This window comes from Camponotus vicinus, unplaced genomic scaffold (assembly GCF_025532165.1).
Source record: "Camponotus vicinus isolate PSW18456_S1 unplaced genomic scaffold, iyCamVici1.0 SCAF_4, whole genome shotgun sequence".
Lineage (NCBI taxonomy): Eukaryota > Metazoa > Arthropoda > Insecta > Hymenoptera > Formicidae > Camponotus > Camponotus vicinus.
The window spans coordinates 8,736,741-8,758,464 of NW_028141976.1; the positions used below are offsets into that span (position 1 = coordinate 8,736,741).

Consider the following 21,724-nt stretch of genomic DNA (forward strand, 5'->3'; position numbering starts at 1 on the left):
ATGTACTATCGCAAGGGATATTGATAAGGATTTATATATATATTTTCATTTTTCAAATATTATATATGTTATACACATATATTTTTCCAGAAAATTAAAAATAAACATTGTATGAATTAAATCACATTGTCTTTATGTATCCAAGAATTGTGCGAATTGTCAAATCCCAACCATTTCACGTAAACCTCGTCACCCCTCCTACGCAGTATTTTCTCCACGAGATACACGTCCGGATAATTCGCGCGATGCAACTCGTGCTCGTAGAACGCTCCAGCGATAGGTTTTTTGCGATAATCCTCAAGTAGATAGCTTACGGGATTAGTATGCTGCACTTTTACAATTTTAAACACTTCGGTTGTCCAATTTGGCGTGTAACCTTTCTCAAAAATTGTCTTGTACTTGCTAACGCGTACCGAGTCACCTACTTTGAATTTTGCCGGACCCGCGATATTTACACGGTTATACACAGTAGCCAAGAGTCTTTCAGCGACCGCGGGGGTAACGTCGACGGGTCGCATACCGATCGTTCGATGCTTGCGCGCGTTGTAATCCGATACGAGTCGCGGCAACGCGCTGATCCACTTGTAAGATCCGTTCAGCGTAAACATCTTCCACATGTCGTTTTTCAGTGTGCGATTGAATCGCTCAACGATCGATGCCTTCAATACTGAATATGTAGAATAATGATTGATGTCATGTTTCCGTATGAGCCGTTGCACGTCAGCGTTATAAAATTCCTTCCCCATATCAGTCTGTAAGTTTTTCGGACATCTTTTGCTATTTCGAATTATCTCAGCGATAGCGTCAGCTGTCTCGCTTCCGCCTTTACTCTTGAGTGGTGCGGCCCACGCGTGCTTGCTCAACGCATCGATGACTGTGAGTATGTAGTGGTAACCTCTGTTGAAACGAGAGTACGGACGCATCTCGACAATGTCAGCTTGCCACAGGTCATCGTATCCCCGCACTATGACATGTCTTCGGGGAAAATTTTTTCTCGCCGGCGCGTGCAATTCGTTCACCAACTGCCGTTTCTCTAAACTATGTTGTTTCTTCGCTTCCTCGGTTATTCCCGATCGCCGATCCATCATTGTTTCGATTCGTCGATCAAACGATGTGTGCCCCGAGTATCACCGTGCGTTTTATCATTCGTTACTGTTCGATAACCGTTCCTGCCCCGTTCGATAGCCGTTTCTGACCCGTTCGATAGCCGTTCGTTACCGTTCCTACCCCGTTAGTTGTCGTTCTTGCCCCGTTCGATAGCCGTTTCTGACCCGTTCGATAGCCGTTCGATAGCCGTTTCTGACCCGTTCGATAGCCGTTCGTTACCGTTCCTACCCCGTTAGTTGCCGTTCCTGCCCCGTTCGATAGTCGTTCCTTACACGTTTGATAGTCGTTTCTGAGCCGTTCACTGCCGTTCTTGACCCGTTTGTTGCCGTGATTGACCCTGTTGGTAGTCGCTTCTAAGTAGTCCGTAGCCTCGTTCACAGTCGTTTCTGACCCGTTCGCAGCCTCGTTGGCAATCGTTTCTGACCCGTTCGTAGCCGTTCCAGAGTTGTATGCCGCCTCGTATGTAGCCGTTCCTGACGTGTTCATAGCCTTGTTCGCAGCCGTTCCTGAGGTGTTCATAACCTCGTTCGCAGCTGTTCTTGAATTGTTCGTAGCCTCGTTCACAGCCGTTTCCTCTTCGATCACTGCCACTCATTGTAGTTCGATAACCCTTCGTTCGATAAGCCTTTGTAGATGTTCAATAATTGTACAATAGCCGCTCCTTAGCCGCTCGTAGCTGTTTCAGAATTAGTGTTAATTGCACGCTGAAGCTCGTTTATCGCAGTCTGCAAAGCTCGCACGTCCTTCTCGCACGCAGTCAGCTTCTCGTCTGATTCTTTCTGCTGATTCTTCAACGTTTTAACGCATTGTTCCACGTACAGTTTGTTGACTGCATCGGTATCAGCCTCAGGTTGCGCTACACGGCGAATCTTGCGCGACCTCGCGTCATAGTACGTAGCGACGCGACACAGAGCGTTTTGACGCAAGTAACTTGTCACCGATTTACCCCAATGATCGCTTGTTCTAATTGCTTCATTTCTCTGTTCGAATAATCCAAATTTGTTGATGGGCATTTTTTTTCTCGATGCGAGTGACGTCGATCGACTGATCAGTTTCGTTGAGACACCGTTTAATTTATAATAAGGCCGACTTCGCGAAGTTCCTCTATAATCGACAGGATCTCGTTGTCGTGAGCGTTGTGGCCAGCTCGGCGCGAAGCGTCGAGCAATCGTAGACGATCCACTAGCTCGTTGGGATCGTCCCAGTGCACGTAATCGATCTTATTGTCGGTTAGCGTCATCGCGCGAGGCATGGATACTCCCGTACCGCATTTTTTCTTTTTCGATTCGATTGACATCAACGGTGCAATTATGTGTTTATACTTGTATCCCCTGTTGCTCTTTAATTGACCTTGCGCATCATATTGACGTTTATGCGCACTCGTCGCCATTAATATGCTCTTATATTTTTGCATATCGTCCTCAGTGTATATGTCATCATCGGGAATTCTCTTGAAGATCAACTCGTATAATCCAGGTGTACCAATGTACCTCACCTTGTCTATGATTATAGAGTCATCTGCACCGATGTCGAATCGTTTGTTACCGAGCCACATTTCATTCTTGTCGAAATAGATACCGTACACGTAATCGATCTGGGTTTTTCTGTCGCCACTAAGGTGAGCGCTCATGTACTTTTGTGCCAGTGGCCCGAAGTGCTCTTGTAACATTTTTTGACCTTCCAACGTTTGTAACATGTTTCGAACAGATGGTGATTCGAGCGGGTTGCCCGTGGTTTCGAAAACATTTTCGATTGCGAGTGATTCGGGTATCGTGGGTTGTACGATTCTCGTTGTCGCGGACGGTGTGGAGGTTATCAGCGGTTCATCCGATGTCGATAAACGATTCACCTTCAATCGTTGTCTCTTTTTTGGTGTCGTATCCTCCTCCTCCTCCTCCTCTTCCTCCTTGTACCGCTTGATGGGTAACGTTTTAATTATAGCGTCAGCGTTACTCTCCGGCTCGTTTTTCACCGCGATTAAGCTAGAGTTGTCGACGATTTTTTGTAGTGGCTCGATAATAGGCCTAAAATGAGTCTTGACCGCGATATCGTCGTCGATCTTACCGGTCTTCAAAGCGCGATGTTTCTTGCGGATCGATTCGCTCGTTTTCTCAATCTCCCTCGCAATCTTTTCACGCTCACGAATATTATCGCTTTCAGCCATGTCGACAGAGTGTCGGCAACGACTAATCGTTTTGCGGTATCGCGAACACGTTAAATCCTTTTCTGTATCGCCCGTTCGTAAATGAGCTGTCCTTATCTATCACTAGAAATCCATACTTTTGTTGCCAACAAGTACGACATAATTCACTGAAATCCCCGTACGACATGTCGGTATTCACGTGATCGTTGTACACGTGTTTCAAGTTGGTACCGTCCTGTTTAAACAAGATCAGCAGGTTCGCATTGTCGCGTATAAGATGTTTTGGTATTCTCGCGTACGTCTGACAGAGATAGAAGCAGTCGACGTTCGAGTGACGACCCATTGAGAAGTACTCTCTTATCGTATTTTGCTTGTCGCACGCCACGTCATCGAAGACGAAAATCGAGTTTGGACGTGCCTCGCTCGGTGGAATGACGTCACTGTTATTGGAGAACGTAAAATAGCCGATTTCGTCAATCGGCGTCAACAAATTCTCCAGATATCGATATTTCGGCTGTTATAGCGACTTCGAGTACACGTACACGTTCTCGAAACGTACACCGTGCGGGCTTTCCAGTAGACTTATCAGAACGTTGGTTTTACCACAATTCGAGGGGCCGCAAACGATCGCGCGTATAGTAGTCGGTAGCATCGTACCGTGCCTGCGCATCTCTGCGTTGTCCTCCATTGATCGTAATCTGTCGTCGCAATTCGTCACGCGTATCGTCAAAGGTTGTCGCACGAATCTCATTTTTTCAACACTACCGATTGGATCGAACGCCTGCCTATTTATAGGTGCGCGAAATCACGAGTCGCTCAGTAGAGAAAAAATGTTCGTTCTGCTATCAAGTCCTTCCGACATTCGCGATTTGAGCGTCGAACAACTACAATTTGTGTCAAAAGCTGTTCTGTTGCGAATGTGCGGTGATCACGTCCACTACGTGTGGGACAAACTTCCGGAACACATAAAAGCGGATCCGGAGGTTCAGACGTATCGTCGCTGTTACGAACACTACAATCAGCCGTGGCAGGAAACACACATCGACGGTCCGGCGCCATTGATAAAGAATTGCAGCGAATGTCAACGAAAATAGGTAGAGGCCTATTAAATCACGCGATAAACACACTTCCGATCGAATTCCATATTCCCGGCTATCAGTTTTGCGGGCCAGGCACACGGTTGGAGAAGCGATTAGTCAGAGGCGATCGAGGTATAAATCCATTGGACGCGGCGTGTCGCGAACACGATATAGCATACTCTCGGAGCAACGATCTCACCGAGAGACACGCGGCGGATAAGATACTCGCTGAGAAAGCGCGGAATCGCATCGTTGCGAGAGATTCGACTCTCGGTGAGAGAACCGCAGCCACAGCTGTCTGGACAGCGATGAAAGCCAAGACGAAGCTCGGTATGGGTCTGAAGACGAAGACGAAGAAAAAAACGGCGAAGAAACGGATACTTCCGGTAGCGAAATGCGGCGGTGTATTGCCGATTCTACCAATGTTGGGTGCGCTCGGATCCCTGATCGGTGGAGCGACTGGTGTAGCAAAGGTGGTGAACGACGGAAAAGCCGCCCAACGTCAGTTGCAAGAGATGCTACGTCACAATCGCGCTATGGAAGGTCACGGATTATATCTCGCTCCTTACAAATACGGACGAGGAGCCTCAACGAGAAAAAAAAAAACGTCAAAGAGACGCTAAAAATGCCGCAGGGCGCAACTACCAACATACAATTGCTACAACTGGCAAAACGTATGCACATTCCATATTTTAGAGGTGTTTTCATGCGCAACTCGTTACCGATCGGTGGTATATATCAAAACGAGAGCGGCATTGTAAATTTGGATAGCGTCGAAGGACCAGGTACTCATTGGGTAGCGTATGCAAAGAGGGGGAATCGCGCTATATATTTCGACAGTTTCGGCAATCTTCGACCACCGAATGAATTGGTGCGATATCTCGGACGAAACGTAACGAAGATACAGTACAATTACACACCTGTTCAAACTTACGATCAGAGCATCTGCGGACAATTGTGCTTGCAGTTTCTTCGAACGGTCGATGCATGTGAATTTAAAGACAGATATTGCGCTATTTAACTCAGTATTCGTTAAACAGTTTCGTCGACATGTCTATGACGTTCACATTGACTGGGAAGAGTAGCGTTCTCACGACAAACTTCTTTCCCACCATAGATTTGAGCGACGGCGAATACGAGCTCGGTCTAACGGATTTTGAGACTTATCACACGATACCGAATGTGAATTCCTCGAATAATAAATTTTACTTTGGCAAAGATGACGAAGAAATTACGATTCCCGAGGGATCGTATGAGTTGCAAAATATACATGAATTTTTGAAACAAGCAATTTCACGGAAACATCGCGATAAGAAACACATTGACTATGAAGATGATGAATATCCAATAGTGCTCCGCGCTAATTACAATACAATGAGGAGCGAGATCAAATGTGCCTACAGAATAAACTTTACCAAACCCGACAACATTGGATCGCTGCTAGGATTTTCGAATCGTATTCTCGAGCCGCGAAAATGGTACGAATCAAACATGCCGATTAACATTCTCAACGTGAATATTATCCGTATAGAGTGTAACGTGACCGCGGGTGCGTACAACAACGGCATACTCGTTCATACGATACATGAATTTTCACCGAGGGTACCACCGGGATATAAGATATCGGAAACGCCTGCACAGATCATTTACCTGCCGATCATCGCGCGGAGCATTACGGATTTAACGTTACGCGTTGTCGATCAGAACGGACGATTGCTCGATTTTCGAGGAGAAGAGATCACCGTAAGATTGCACGTACGTATGCGACGTATGAGATGCTCGTATTGAACGGATCGAAAGACGTAAGAGATAACGCAATCTTTACGAGACCAGCAACACCACCGACAACAACAACAACAACAACGTCGACGTTCGCTAATATCAAATCATCCAAGAAAAAGAAACTCAGCGCATCGAACGTTGCGTTTTTACAATCTTTGGGATTTGCGGTGCGAAACAGCTGAACGATGACCGACATTCTCAACATCGGTGATGAACCGATCTTTGACAATCGTATCATCAAGATCGAGACTCACACGTACAACCCGTTCGCCAATACAACGTTCGGACACAGTGATGAAATAAGAATACCCATACAACAACAGGATCTGTATACATTGCCGTATGAGAGTTTCCTATACATCGAGGGACAACTAACGAAAACCAAACCAGCTGAAGGAAGTGATGTGGAACTGGCAAATAATTGCGCCGCATTCATGTTCGATGAGATTCGATACGAACTCGATGGCGTTGAGATTGATCGCAATAGAAACGTAGGAATAACTACTACGCTCAAAAACTATGTAACGGTATCATCCGATAGAAACGTGATTATGAAAAACGCTGGCTGGGATCCGTGGACCTATGAGAATGGACATTTCAATTTTTGCGTACCGCTCCACATGTTATTGGGATTTTGCGAGGATTATAAACGAGTGGTGATTAACGCTCGTCACGAATTGATCTTAATACGATCGCGTAACAATAATAATTGTCTGTTTGGAGATTCGACACTGGAACCTGTGATCAACATATTCAAGATACAATGGCGAATGCCACACGTGCTGTTGAGCGAGATCGAAAAACTGTCGATGCTGCGTGCTCTGGAAAGCGGACGATATCTCAGCATGGGTTTTCGCTCGTGGGATCTATACGAGTTTCCGCTATTGCAGCTTACAACCAAGCATTCGTGGGCCATTAAGACCGCGACTCAACTGGAGAAACCACGATACGTTGTCTTCGCTCTGCAGACAAACCGGAAAAATATCATGTCTGAGGATACGAGTCGATTCGACCACTGCAAATTAATCAACGTGAAACTCTATCTGAATTCGGAATGTTATCCGTACGACGATATGAATCTGGATTTCGAAAAAGGAGGATGTGCCATTCTCTACGACACGTACGCGCGCTTCTGCAAGATCTATTACGGATACGAGTATCTCGAGCCGAGTCTCTCCATCTTACAGTTTCAACGTCATGGTCCGTTCGTGATTATCGATTGTTCTCGACAAAACGAATCGGTCAAGAGCGCAACCGTGGATGTGAGATTGGAATTCGAATGTAAGGAGAACGTGCCGGCGAATACCACTGCGTACTGTCTCATCATACACGATCGTGTAATCCAGTACAATCCGTTGACCAACGTTGTACGCAAAATCACCTAAGCGATAACATCGACACAAGAGAGAGAGGGGAGGAGAAGCAGGATATAAATCAAAGTGCTGCGAGATGATTTTAGAGTTTCCCATTCCTCTCGACTGATGCATCGGGGAGAGAGAGAGAGAGAGAGAGAGAGAGAGAGAGAGAGAGAGAGAGAGAGAGAGAGAGAGAGAGAGAGAGAGAGAGAGAGAGAGAGAGAGAGAGAGAGAGAGAGAGAGAGAGAGAGAGAGAGAGAGAGAGAGAGAGAGAGAGAGATCTCGTCATGTCCGTACCAACGTTTGTGGATCTGCAAGGATTTATTGTCGGGAGAAATTTTGTCGTGAAGGAAGCTGCGGTTCTGAGAAAGGGATATGTTCTCTCGCATTACTTTTTCGCAAGTCCCGTACCGTGGAGCGTGCTTACAAAATCTGAGCGATGTCAAGTCTCATGGGTGATTAGAAATCATCATGGATTACAATGGGAAGACGGAAACGTTCCGTATGGCTTGGCTCAGCGTGTAATTACAACAGCTGTCGTTGGTACGATACACGAAGAAGAAGAAGAATCGTCTGTCGTGTACGTTAAAGGACTTGAAAAGCGAAAATGGCTGACCGATATACTAGACGATGCGGGAAACGGCTATATTATTGAAACCTTGGATGCAGACTATGAAGATATTGATTCTCTAAATAAATTAGATATTACCAATAGTATGCGATGTGGAAAACATGTTAAGAATTGCGCATTACAAAATGTATTCAAAATATTTAACTGGTGGTCGCAACGCCAGAAAGAATTGCAAGAAAATAAAATATGTAAACATTAATATGTTTTATCTCTTATTTCCCCTTCCTAGACCTTTCCATGCGTTTCTAAGAATTTTTTGTCTGAGCGTTATCCCCCCTTCTCCTAAAATTCAAAGCATTGATCCCCCCACCACATTATACTTTTGGAAGATGAGCGTCATGTATACTCGGTTATTTCTTATACGATCAGTGTCGCGTTAACACCGCTCTCGTGGTTCACTTTTCATAACTCCCAGAGAAATGTATTACGTCGAAAGAAACGGAAACAGCGGCATCGGAAGACGTGTGAATAATTACGTACCGAGTCGTGATAAAACTCCATCGTTTGAGAACAAATGTGACGAGTAAGTTTCATTTAACTTCTTTCTATTTTTTATATATTTTTTTTTTACAAATTGTATTATTACTATTATTTTAATTTTAATTTTTCTGTAGCATTTCGTTGGAACGTCGTGCGGTTCGTATACTAGGTAGACGATACGCATTGACAGCTACGGAATTCAAATTCCTCGAAATTGGTATCAACGTGGGTCCACCGAGTTACGTGGAGATTGCCATAGGAGATCATCGAGGAAAGGAACTGATATTATCTCTCGAAACGTGGAAGGGACTCTACGAGCAACGTCGCAATATTCAAAAATTACTTTGGAACAACTCTAAAGATGACTACAAATTCATAAGCGTTGGACCGCTAACAGTGAGAGTTCGTACGATTAACGACGTCAAACTCATAAGTCTCGAATCTTCAAACGTATGCTTGATGATGGTCGAATCGACATTACATCGTATGTTCGATCTCGATCAATGCATAGATGTAACTTTTGATCGATTGGGTAAAATTATCGAAACAGTTGATGTCAAGTTTACGCAATTCTCCAATATCGCGTCCACTGTAATAAATCCAAAAGAAATATCTAATGTAATACGCGCGAGTGACGCTTTCAACAAGCATCAGCTCGTTGATTGTGAGCTGGCAGCTTTAGTTTTTAGTTCATAGTACGTAAGAAAAATATATATATACATAAAACATAAATAAAGAGTTTTAAGTCTAAATCATGACGTAATTTCTTTGCACGCATTTCCATCCACCCAATCCTCTTCAAAGGAATACCGCTTATATTGTTTAATTTGAAAAAAAAAAAAAAATCTAGAGTTACTTATATTGTGGGAGAGGGGGTGTACCGCAAGAGCACAAAGCTATTTTGTTTGCGAAAACATGTTCCGACGCGTTAGTTCAGCCCTAATATCCCATCCTCTTCAAATACCGTTGTTTATCAATCGGTTTATGATTGTTTATACTTGTCATAAAACATCTAACACAAGCGTCCTCGCCCCGCCCCGCAGCCCCCGCGCCTACGAAATCCCCTCCGTCCCGCGTGACGTCATTCCCCCGCGCCATCGAAAACCCCCTCCATCCTGCGTAACGTCATTCCCCCGCGCCGCTGAGATCCCCTCGCGCCTCACCCCCCCTGAGAGGACCTGGGTTAGAACCGGCCTAGTATACCTACTAACGAACACAAATCAGGCAAACACGTTAAACAGTTAATATTTACATCATACAATCACACATCTTACCGCGACCTTTCCTACTTTTTTCTACACACCTTCTATATTCTTGGTACACTCTTGCTTGACATAATTTTTATTCTGTACTCAGTAGCTCACGATCTGTGATACACAACGGACATCATGGTAGAAAATAATTCATGGGTTTGGAATTTTTTTGTGGCAGAAGGTATTTGTCAAGCAAAATGTAGTTTTTGTGAATGTGATATTATGCCTGTCATAAATATATACGACGTTTTGCAATGTCATATGCAAAAAGACGATAAGAAGCATAAAAAATTTTTCGAAGAGATCAGAAAGCAAACAATGGATTCAAAAGAACAGTTGGATTCATCTTATAAAGTGACAAAGACAGATGATGTATTAAATCCAGACGTAATGTGTACATGTTGTGAACGCATAATTTCTATCGCTGATAATCCGCAGTCCAAAAAGAAAACGATACTAGAAGCATCAAAAGAGATGACAAGACATTTGAAAGCAGAACATAAAATTACAAAAAGGGAGTTTAATAACTTAATTCAGTGGATTCAAACTGTTACAAAGTGTGTATATAAGATCAAGCCAGCGGACTATATCGTCCAAGTGAATAAGTGTGAGATGTGTAATGATAACATTGAAGCTAAGAATGTGGTCATCTTTATAAAACATTTGATCGAAAAACATCACAATAAGGGACTTCTCATTCCTTGGGATATAATTCCAAAGCAGTAAGTGAAACAGCGAAAATTGAATATTATTAATTTACTTTTTTCGAATAATTTATATAATTCTTACAAATAGGTTTTTAAATATAAATTGTGAATATACTCTCTGTCCAAAAAGAAACCGAACTTTTGATAGAAAATGAAACAGACCAATTTATAATTGTTCTAATAATTTATTTCAATCAATATACTCTCCATTAGCTTTGATGCATCGTCTGGCACAGTCAATTAAGTTGTTAAATGATTGTTTTATATAGTTTTTGAGATGCTGTTGAAAGTCGAGGTCACTGCCGCTTGAACGTCTTTAATGCTGCTGTGTTGCCTTTTTTTCATCGCCAAATGAAGTCGGGGGGAGAGAAAATAGTTGCATGGTGCGAATACCGCCTGATTTAGGACCATGTGACTATTTTCTCTTCCCCCAACTTCATTTGACGATGAAAGGAAGGCGACACAGCAGCATTAAAGACGTTCAAGCGGCAGTGACCTCGACTCTCAACAGCATCTCAAAAATTGATATAAAACAATTATTTAACAACTTAATTGACCGTGCCAGACGATGCATCGAAGCTAATGGAGAGTATATTGATTAAAATAAATTATTTGAACAATTATAAATTAGTCTGTTTCATTTTCTATCAAAAGTTCGGTTTCTTGTTGGACAGAGGGTGTATGTTGTGCATATAATTAGAGTTTACTGATTAATCCAAATTTTATATTTTTTACAGATTACAGCTTCCCTCTAAAAACGATGTTCTCAGTAATGACTTAATTAGCAATGACGAACCATCTTCTGATCTTGATAATGTGATTCCTAGTACCAGCAAAGACAGTCAACAGTCTAATGATCTTGATTCAAAATCAGTGGATGTGGAAGTACCATTTGATATCCCTGAATATTCTTCTGATCTTCCTCCTAATCCTGATATTCGTAGTACCAGCAGTCAACAGCCGTCTAACGTGCCGTCATCATCTGATATTTATAATACCAGCTCAAGAAAACGCAAAAAAATCACTCAAACAAAAAAACCTTTAAATAAAAGAAAAAAATCCAACTTAGAATTAAAAGAATCAATCGAAAAAAATTATGAACAAATTTTAAAATTAATGCACAAAACAAACCAAAATTCGATAACGATGGATAAATTAATGAAAAAGAATTCGGAAATATTAGATCAAATATTCGAGAATATTAATTAATAATATATTAATTATAATTAATATATGTATTAGTTTTTGGAACTTTTAATTTTAATTTTGATTTACATACACGATTTCGATACACTTTTTACTTTCATAAATTTGACGAAAACGTTTTTTGTAAAACGTTACTTGAAAAAATAAGTAAGAGATAATGCGTTTATAATGATTATTAATTTTCATTATAACTTTAATGCAAAAAAAAGATATATTTCGTAAAACAATCGACACAATTATAAATTTGTATTACATTAATACAGGCCTGCGGTTAGCACTTTTGGTCGATTTTACTTATTACAGTTCCTGCTTCTTTTGTTTCATAGCATCTAGTTTGTACGCGGAACATAAGATGTTCAGATGTTTAGAACGATATTAATTATAAATCAGATAGTTTTATTGCTCCATACATTGTTTGTAAAGTTATTATTGTTATGATTGTTATTATTATGTTATAAGGTCAAAAGTAACACTGAAATGAAACACGAATTTTAATCGTATCTATACATACAATTAATATGCGTTTTAGTATTCTAATTTTATAATACTTATAACAATTATAATTATAATAGTAATTATAATAACTTTAGAAAGAATAAAAAGTGCAAGGGTAATGTGTGCAGAACGATTTACAATTATAATCATTCATGAACTCGAGCATCTTACTATATATTATAATAATCAATATTATAATTATAAGTGTAATAACTTTAGAAACAATATATGAATGATTTTTAACTATAATCATTTTTTAACTCGAGCATCTTTCGTTTCGGCGAGAAGTCTAGAGAAACTATGAAACAAAAGGAGCGGGGATAGCAGTAGACAAAATCGACAGAAAAGTGCAAACTAACCACGGGCCTGCATTAATGTAACACAAATTTATAATTATATCGATTGTTTTACGTAATATATCCTTTTCTTTTAATTGACACCACTTATCAAACATCGACAAGGAATTAAAGTAACATTACGTATTATATGACATGATCTGATGATTATTGAGTTTGTAAAAATAATTTTTCAAATGTATTGTGTGAACAAATATTTAAACCGTTTTTAGATTTCATATCATTTATCATTTATTGATGATATTAATGACATTAATGAAATAATTATAGTGAATAAAATGACATTTTTATATATAAGCATAATATGGCATCTTTCTTCCTTTACACCACCCTTGTTCATCTTCGTCTTCCAGCTTCTCGAATACATCTCCTGAGAAAAGTTTTGAGAAAAAATTAATTATATATATTAATTTATATATTTTTACATTATTTATATTAAATAATTATATTATAGATTTATATATATACAGGGTGTTTCATTTTAATCCGACCAGTCGAATATCTCGAAAACCAATCCCGGGAGAGAAAAATATTTCAGACAAAAGTTGTTTGGTTTCGAGGGGGCCATAAGATGGTGACAATGATTTGACCTTGAACAGTCATTTGAAGGTCACATAAAGGTCACCTTAAATTTCTTAAATGGAATACCCTATATATTTTTGCACATTCTTGTAGCTGACATCGAGAGCTTTCCAAAACACTATAATTAAGTACCTTTTCGTTAAGTACTTTTTGAGTTATGAGGCTTGAAATAATTTCTTAATTCTACATAAACCGTAAAATATCTAGTAAAATATTCATTTTTCGATTATCTTACCTTAATACTTTTACGTACAAAATAATGAGAGGAATCAATTGGTGTAAAGAAAACACATAGTTGTTTTGAAGAAAAAATATGTAATTTGCAATTAACAATTCCATATTTTTTCTTAAAAACAACTATGTGCTTTTTTTACACCAATTGATTCCTCTCATTATTTTGTACATAAAAGTATTAAGGTAAGATAATCGAAAAGTGAATATTTTACAAGATATTTTACGGTTTATGTAAAATTAAGAAATTACTTCAACCCTCATAACTCAAAAAGTACTTAACGAAAAGGTACTTAATGATAGTGTTTTGGAAAGCTCTCGAGATAAGCTACAAGAGTGTGCAAAAATATATAGGGTGTTCCATTTAAAAAAATTGAAGTGACCTTCACGTGACCTTCAAATGACTCTTCAAGGTCAAACCAATGATACCATCTTATGGCCCCCTCGAAACCAAACAACTTTTGTCTGAAATATTTTTCTCTCCCGGGCTTGGTTTTCGAGATATTCGACTGGTCGGATTAAAATGAAACACCCTGTATATATATATATATATATATATATATATATATATATATATATATATATAAAATATCAAATAACTATATTGGTTGCATTTTAAATTATATTAATCGTAAGAAACAAAATGATTCAATTGTATTCCTATTTTTCGCTATAGATACAGAAAATTATGTCATATCAAATTAATTATGCATACAAATCAAATTGATTGACTCTAAAATTTTGCGAAAAACAAAATCCTATGTAGGTACCTTGCTTAAAACTAAGTTCGTCCGCCTCGGCTCCTTCGTAGTCGTACAAACCTCGCACGGGAACCCCTGGTTCTCCATTGTCGACCAATGGTTCATCACCTTCCTCGTCCCATTCCTCCTCTTCGAATGGGTTTGACTCTTGCTTGGCGTTAGTACCGTTACTGCAATCATCATACATTTCACACGCGGTTCTTACTAGTTAACTAGATAAAGAGCTTTATAAGAGTCGCTTTTGCAACAAACTTATGTAATAGTCTATTGACGTTATCGCTCTCGTTGTTCTTTTCCGAAGACTGCTTGCTCGAACTTATTGTGTCGGTTTTGCTATCTCCGTGATTGCTGTCCGCTCATACTACACGGCTGATGGACTTTGATTTTGATTTGTTGTTGACCGGTGGAAATTCCTGATTTGAAATATGTGGAAATATATTAGATACGTTTCAATGAAATTCGCATAGTGTGTAACCGCGATGCACGAATTTATCTCGTTGAAAATGCCATGCGTGTAACCAAATGTTTCATATGATTCGAGAATCGCTCACTGCGAATGTTTAATTAGCATGCCAACGATGCATGTGCGATTTTGTTAAAGCCTTTTCATTATTTCACCTGGTCTATCTTCTCAATAATCTCAATAATCTTATTACATATGTCAAGATATAACGAATACAAGGAAAAATTGACCGATTCGATGTCCTATGTCTTTGCATAGTGAGCACTGCTCACTCGACAATTCAAGAAAATATTTTTATAGAGAAGATAGACTATCTCTCATCGTACATCTGTATTTTCATTACAATTCATTTTTACAATTTTAAAAAGCGCATATTTACAAAGCGCAACAAGGCTCGAGATTGCAATTTTTTGAGATGAATTCTAACACGATAAGGACAGGACTCTATATAGACAGATTATATGAATTATGAGTAGTTAAAGAAATGTTACAATAATTTTTAGTCACAGATGTATTATTATTGCGTTATTTTTTGATGAAAATTTAAATGAGACATTTTAAATGAGATATTCTTGAACGATATAATTCGTAGCTTTCCGATAAATATATACAGAACTTTATGCTATATCAAGCAAAAAATTAATGTATACAATAACCATCGCATTTTCTTTGGAATTTACTTCTTTCTTTCGTATATGTTTCATGTTTATATATAAATTTAAATTAAATGTCTATATAAGTTTTGTAAATCTAATTTCCATTAAATGCCCATTTGATTATATATTACATTGCTTCGATTATAAATTAAAATACTATTAGAGTATAATTTACGAATATTTGAAAAGTTTATAGCTGAAAGAAAGTACGACAGTCCTGATAAAGTTTGGTTTATAAAAAAACCTCTTTTATTCGCAAACTTAATTGCATATTATATTTCCATTGTTTAATTCCATATGTATATAATACGACACTTTCATAATAATATAATATTTTTAAGCATGTGAAACATGCAGATGTGTCGCATGTGATTTTCAACAATCGGTTGCAGGCATATATGACTGTTGTTAAGCTCGATGTGACTTATATTCATATTTTAATAATATTATAATTATCCATACCGTATACCATAAACAGGATAATAAGCATCTTGAAAGGAGACAATTTACAAACTTTTGAGGATTACAGAATTCTGTAGAATCTAAGTCTAATCTAAGTCTAATCATAAACGATTAAAATACAATGTTTTCATTGATTATTTTTGTTATAATGATGATAATTCTTTTAATTTTATAAAATGTATCACTCAAATAAGAATAAATTTGCTTAGATTAGGCAGATTTATCTTTTCTCTTATCTTATGATACAAATATCATGAATAAATAAAAAATATTTCAAAAGTATGTATAATCTCTTTTGAACGATATATAATTTTGCAATCTTTCGTGACTTGTATTTCCTGCCTTTGTCGCAATGTGTGTTACCTCAATAGTTTGTAAATTCGTTCCTCCTATATCTGCCATCCAGGGGAGGAGGCTATTCCATGTTCACCTTTAGGCAGAGATCCGTGCGATTACGTGCGAGTGCAAGCGCTGAGCGGATTTACGGTTAATTCGGTTAAGCCGGCTAAGAGCTAGAAGCTGAGAAAGGAAACCCATCTTGGATGACCTCGCAACCAGCTGGGACATCCGCGTTTAAAAGCTGTCGCGTGCTTGCTTTTAATCGGCGCCGACGACCTCTCGATCGTCTCAACGTGGCCGATCGAGATAGATCGTAGGCCGGACGGACTTTGAATATGTTTAACAATTATAAAATGAGATTACACGGGCGGCGCGTGTCACGTGTGTAACGTGTAAACAAAACTTTACATGCAGATCCTCGCCGACCGGGCGTTGATTGATGAGTGTGATGGATCCTGCCGGAAGCGCCTCCTTCGACTTCGAGCCCTTCGTGATCTCGCGGAACTCCTCTGTGTAGTCCTGCATAATAGCAATGTCCCAAAACAATCACATGCATGCATTCCGGAAAATTGCAATAATGAAACGTATCTTTTTGGAGCGTAAGGTTTTTTATATATAAGTTAGTTAAACTGAAATTATATATAAGTTAATTAAACTGGAAAATATTGATAAGATCGGCAATGCCTGTAACCCGTGATCATTATAAAATGACGATTGATGAATTCGCGTTATGTACAACGATTAGATAAATTTTCTATAAATTTATAAGATATTACTCCTTTTTAAGAGAATGTCCTAAATAAGTATTTAGTAAGATAAATATAAGATTACGAGTTAGAAGCCTCAAGAAAATTCAAAGGACAAAACATTATTGTAAGCAAATTTTTTTCGGAAACGCGATTGTACAAAAGCATAATTTTTATTTAATGTTATACGATGCAATTTGATGACACAGCGATAAGTTGTGAGAGAGTTAAAAACTTTGATTAAATATGCCCGTTCGCCTTCCTTTAAGTATGATCTTATTCTTCATTTTATCACGAATAGGATATCATTTTTATTATTGTCCATTATAAAAAGTTATCGATATTTTACTTATTACACACTTTTAATGCAGACAAAATTTACTTTTTCCTCAATGAAACTCTTTATTTCCTAAAAATATCGATATCTTTATATTTTATGTTAAATGTTTCAAGGAAAATGACGGCAAACATTATGGTATTCTATGTTGTGCCGGAAATAAAAGAATATGTGGCGAGACGCACATAACGATTCGAGTAATGGTAAAATTATTGTAAAATAAAGGGAAGAGCTATAGAGTAATATTCAGTCCACGCTACAGCTATATGTTTTTCTAATAATAGATCTTCAACCACGAGCAGGGTGTCCTGGCAAGTTTTTCATATTCATTAAATCTAATAGAACATTGAGAAATGAGGATTTTAATTTTATTATTTTTAATTTTATTATTTTCAGTTTTATTATTAATTTAAATTATTGTAAGCTGAATTGATTAAATGGTAATACTGAGAGCCCGCAATCAATATTGATTATGATAGACGCAATCGTATCATATTTATACAATAATATATAATTGATATAATATATTTGAATATATAATTTAAGGCAAAATACATTTGTGTAATTTTTAAATTTACAATTATCATACATGATGGATCATATATATAGTTGCACAATAATGAAAAAGGGATCATTGGATCCTGCGATATATTCAGACATTCGCGAATGCCGAAGAGGACGTCTTTGAAGAACTGTAGTCGCTGCGCCTCCATTTCCTGATACTTCTCAAATACTTGCGTCATGTCTTCCATGTACTTTGGATTGTATTGATTGATTTCTTGAAGCGCCGCCTCGTACTTCTCCTTCGCCTTTTGCACCTCCTCTTTTGTTTTTTGCACTCTGTCCTGCATTTTCTTCACCTGTCAAAAGAGACGAGGAAAAAATTTAGAAATCTTACAGAGAGCGTTCTTCTTTAATGTTGACTTGAACGTAAGGACTGGTCGGTATCACGGGATACAGTCTAATAGTTTGAAGCTTTTATAAAGCGGCTTTAAACTTTACGGTTATATAAACTTTATGATGGTAAAAGTTTATATAAAAGTACGCTTCGTATATATGTATTAAAATTAAACCTTTTTCATCTTTCACGCAATTTGCATTCAATCTTCAACATAACGATTATCACGCGACACTAAATTGATTATTTCGTTAGTTTACAAAGTTCAAAATCTACAAATGTTAATTAAAAGGACATTTTTTAACAGATAATCTCAATTCTTTACCTTTAAATTTATCTAGCTTATCGCCAAGAGCTACAAAAAATGGTTTTTTTGCGATAATAAACATGATAATGCCACATTAAAGAAGGAGATAAAAAAAATATATATAATGATTTTACATCAAAAAATGCGCAAAGATATATATATATATATATATATATATATATATATATATATATATGTATATGTATCTGCCTATTTACTACATCAAACTACCTATTATTTAATCTACTTAGTGTTTATCTCATCATGCAACTACATGTAAATAACGTACAAACTAATAGCCGTTCTTTACAATAACTAATGCGTTCCAAAACATTTTCATATTAATACTGAAATGTATTGTTATATTCCTCAGACAATTTAAAAACGGTTATTTCTTGTTAAAATATAATAATTAATATAAAAGTTGAATATATTTTATGTATAAATTTTTATCATAATTAATTTCAACATAAAAATTTAAAGTTTTTCTTAGTTTCTTTTTAAGATTTTTATTAAGACTAGGAAATAGTAACAAAACGTATACGATAACTCTTATGAATTTAAAATGTTTTTTATCACAATAATTTTACATAATTAAATAATTATAGTTCTCAACAATTACTTTCCGAAGGAAGTCTCTTTAAAACGCAAGGTCATCCGAGATAAAATTTACGTTGTTCTTTAATTTTACAGAAAAAAATATTATTCGCATGCACGAGATCATTGTGCGTGCCACGAGCGTCCTAAGAATTTAGTGCAAAGAAGTTTTATGTATATCGACTCATGAATTATCCATATTTCATGCACGTGCGCTGCGTTTCTCATGTTTATACCAGTTTTGAGTAACCAAATTACAATAATACACGTCGAAGGGAGTGCTGTCGTAATTACGAGTAACGTTTAATCAATCGGCGGTGCAAATTATGTCAGTCATATTCTCCTCTATATGGCAATTCTTTAAATATATACGCCGAATAATTATTTTAAGCAATAATTATACAGGGTGAGCCATTTTAATTAACGCACGCAATTATTTCGGAAACAAAGCATTTTAGAGAAAAATGTTTCAGACAAAAGTTTTATGGTTTCGAGGGGGCCATAAGATGGTATCATTGGTTTGACACTGAAGAGTCATTTGAAGGTCACGTGAAGGTCACTTCAATTTTTTTAAACGGAACACCCTATATATTTTTGCACACTCTTATAGCTTATATCGAGAGCTTTCCAAAACACTATAATTAAGTACCTTTTCGTTAAGTACTTTTTGAGTTATGAGGCTTGAAATAATTTCTTAATTTTACATAAACCGTAAAATATCTTGTAAAATATTCATTTTTCGATTATCTTATCTTAATACTTTTACGTACAAAATAATGAGAGGAATCAATTGGTCTAAAGAAAACACATAGTTGTTTTGAAGAAAAAATATGTAATTTGCAATTAACAATTCCATATTTTTTCTTAAAAACAACTATGTGTTTTCTTTACATCAATTGATTCCTCTCATTATTTTGTATGTAAAAGTATTAAGGTAAGATAATCGAATAATGAATATTTTACAAGATATTTTACGGTTTATGTAAAATTAAGAAATTATTTCAAGCCTCATAACTCAAAAAGTACTTAACGAAAAGATACTTAATTATAGTGTTTTGGAAAGCTCTCGAGATAAGCTACAAGTGTGTGCAAAAATATATAGGATGTTCCATTTAAAAAAATTGAAGTGACCTTCACGTGACCTTCAAATGACTCTTCAGTGTCAAACCAATGATACCATCTTATGGCTCCCTCGAAACCATAAAACTTTTGTCTGAAACATTTTTCTCTAAAATGCTTTGTTTCCGAAATAATTGCGTGCGTTAATTAAAATGGCTCACCCTGTATATCTAACATGAGCGAGCAAAACATGCTATATTTAAACTGAAGAGACAGATGGACATTATAGGGGTTGATAAAAGGTGTGAAAAGAAATAAAGGAAAGAAAGCGCGTAAAAGGTGTCGTAAAAAGGTATGTGCTAAACATATATTGCGTTCTAATTTCTTAAATCTAACGTCTTAAATCAGAAGTTTGCTTACCAGCAGAGCCTTCTGTAATAAGAGAAAGGGGAGAAAGACACATAAGTCAAGAAACATGCGACACATGCAACATCATATACATACAAACTGAACGTCGCCTATTTTATTATTCCTAAGGATTTTTGGTACTCTGAGCCTCCATGCATCACACATCCACAATCTGTCATCTAAAAACGTCGTTAGCCGTCTTTCAGAGGTGTCTATCTCCGATATCGAGATCATTATTGTGCCGACTATGCGTGCGCGTGGGTGTTGGGCGGTGATTTATATACTTTAGAATTCAATGATTCAAATATTTAGAATTCAAATATTTATGGAACGCGGAATTCCTTGGAATTTTTTTCTGTCTTTAAATTTACATCAATCCCTACAATATCCCTAACAATAATCCGAACAATTGTGAAATAGTAAAATTCAGAAATCGATTTAATTTTTGTTTATTTATTTGAGCCAAATTCCTAATTATTAATTTTAGTAAAATTCAGATATACAGAAATGTGATTTTTGTTTTTTGGTATTGCAAGTTTGTTTCGTCATTTGCGTTTCTAATAATTACTACCGTGCAAGAAATGGAACGAAACGTACATATATTCATACAGTTACTATTAAAGTATCTTCTCCGTACCGAATGAAAGATGTTAGGTAAAAAACACACAGGTGTGCAAACTGAGAACTCTGCTCGCAGAAGCAAACGAATCGGGCATTGTTAGCTCACTGCGAGACGTTCGAGAGAAGCAATAATGGAACAAGAGAGAGATAGAATATAGCGCATGCAAGAATTCTTAGGAATACACACAAGGTGTAAAACGTACATTTTTAGAGCCTCGGGCCATCTGCAAATAATACTCGCTAAAGAACAACTGTATCTACCGTACGTAAGACCATGTGTAATACGCGTGATCGAGATGCCAAGAGACTATAACGCGAACATATGATGTCAAATATATACATTGTGCACATCTATATAACTCGATTGTTTCATTGTTTTGAAAAGGATATACTATTAAGAATACGAAGAGAAGAATTATCGTGAGATTATTTTAATTCGTGGATGTTATAATAATGTAAAATACGTATTGTTGTAGATTGAAGTAATAAACGTGCGCAGTATGTATGTATATGTTCACGAATTGGAATATTCATACAACAAACTTATCACCATTAATTATCGCTTTAAATATTATCGCACTTCTATTTATGGTTATCTTCGAGAATTCTTATCTAATTAAGCAACAATTTTGAAAATATATTTGATAAAATATCGAGCAAAAC

General features: G+C 37.2%; 1 protein-coding gene and 2 pseudogenes across 6 annotated transcripts in view; 2 read left to right on the forward strand and 1 right to left on the reverse strand.

Annotated features, from left to right (window-relative positions):
- LOC145970596 (protein kinase C and casein kinase substrate in neurons protein 1-like) overlaps positions 1–21,724 on the forward strand; it is a 200,698-nt pseudogene that overhangs the window by 63,136 nt on the left and 115,838 nt on the right. The window lies entirely within an intron of this gene.
- On the forward strand, positions 6,293–12,879 carry LOC145970387 (uncharacterized). 4 transcript variants are annotated; one of them, XM_083097141.1, is made up of 2 exons: positions 6,293–8,620; positions 8,712–12,879. In XM_083097141.1, exon 1 carries the CDS (start codon positions 6,297–6,299, stop codon positions 7,494–7,496), a length of 1,200 nt encoding a protein of 399 aa, XP_082953267.1. In that variant the 5' UTR covers positions 6,293–6,296; the 3' UTR covers positions 7,497–8,620; positions 8,712–12,879. The 4 variants fall into 4 exon arrangements, with proteins under 4 accessions (XP_082953267.1, XP_082953268.1, XP_082953270.1 ...); XM_083097142.1 differs by having other exon boundaries at positions 8,747–12,879; XM_083097144.1 differs by having other exon boundaries at positions 8,751–12,879.
- Positions 12,867–21,724, reverse strand: part of LOC145970595 (protein kinase C and casein kinase substrate in neurons protein 1-like) — a 35,594-nt pseudogene continuing 26,736 nt past the window's right edge. The window contains exons 4-9 of the transcript XR_014438550.1: positions 21,265–21,285; positions 17,653–18,031; positions 16,497–16,630; positions 14,421–14,581; positions 14,178–14,338; positions 12,867–12,964 (exon numbers count right to left, since the gene is read on the reverse strand). The product of XR_014438550.1 is annotated as a protein kinase C and casein kinase substrate in neurons protein 1-like (transcript). The remainder of the gene's footprint in view (positions 12,965–14,177; positions 14,339–14,420; positions 14,582–16,496; positions 16,631–17,652; positions 18,032–21,264; positions 21,286–21,724) is intronic.

What these genes read in the sequence shown, in the direction of transcription:
- LOC145970387 (XM_083097141.1), top strand. Translation starts at nt 6,297, where the DNA reads ATGACCGACATTCTCAACATCGGTGATGAACCGATCTTTGACAATCGT.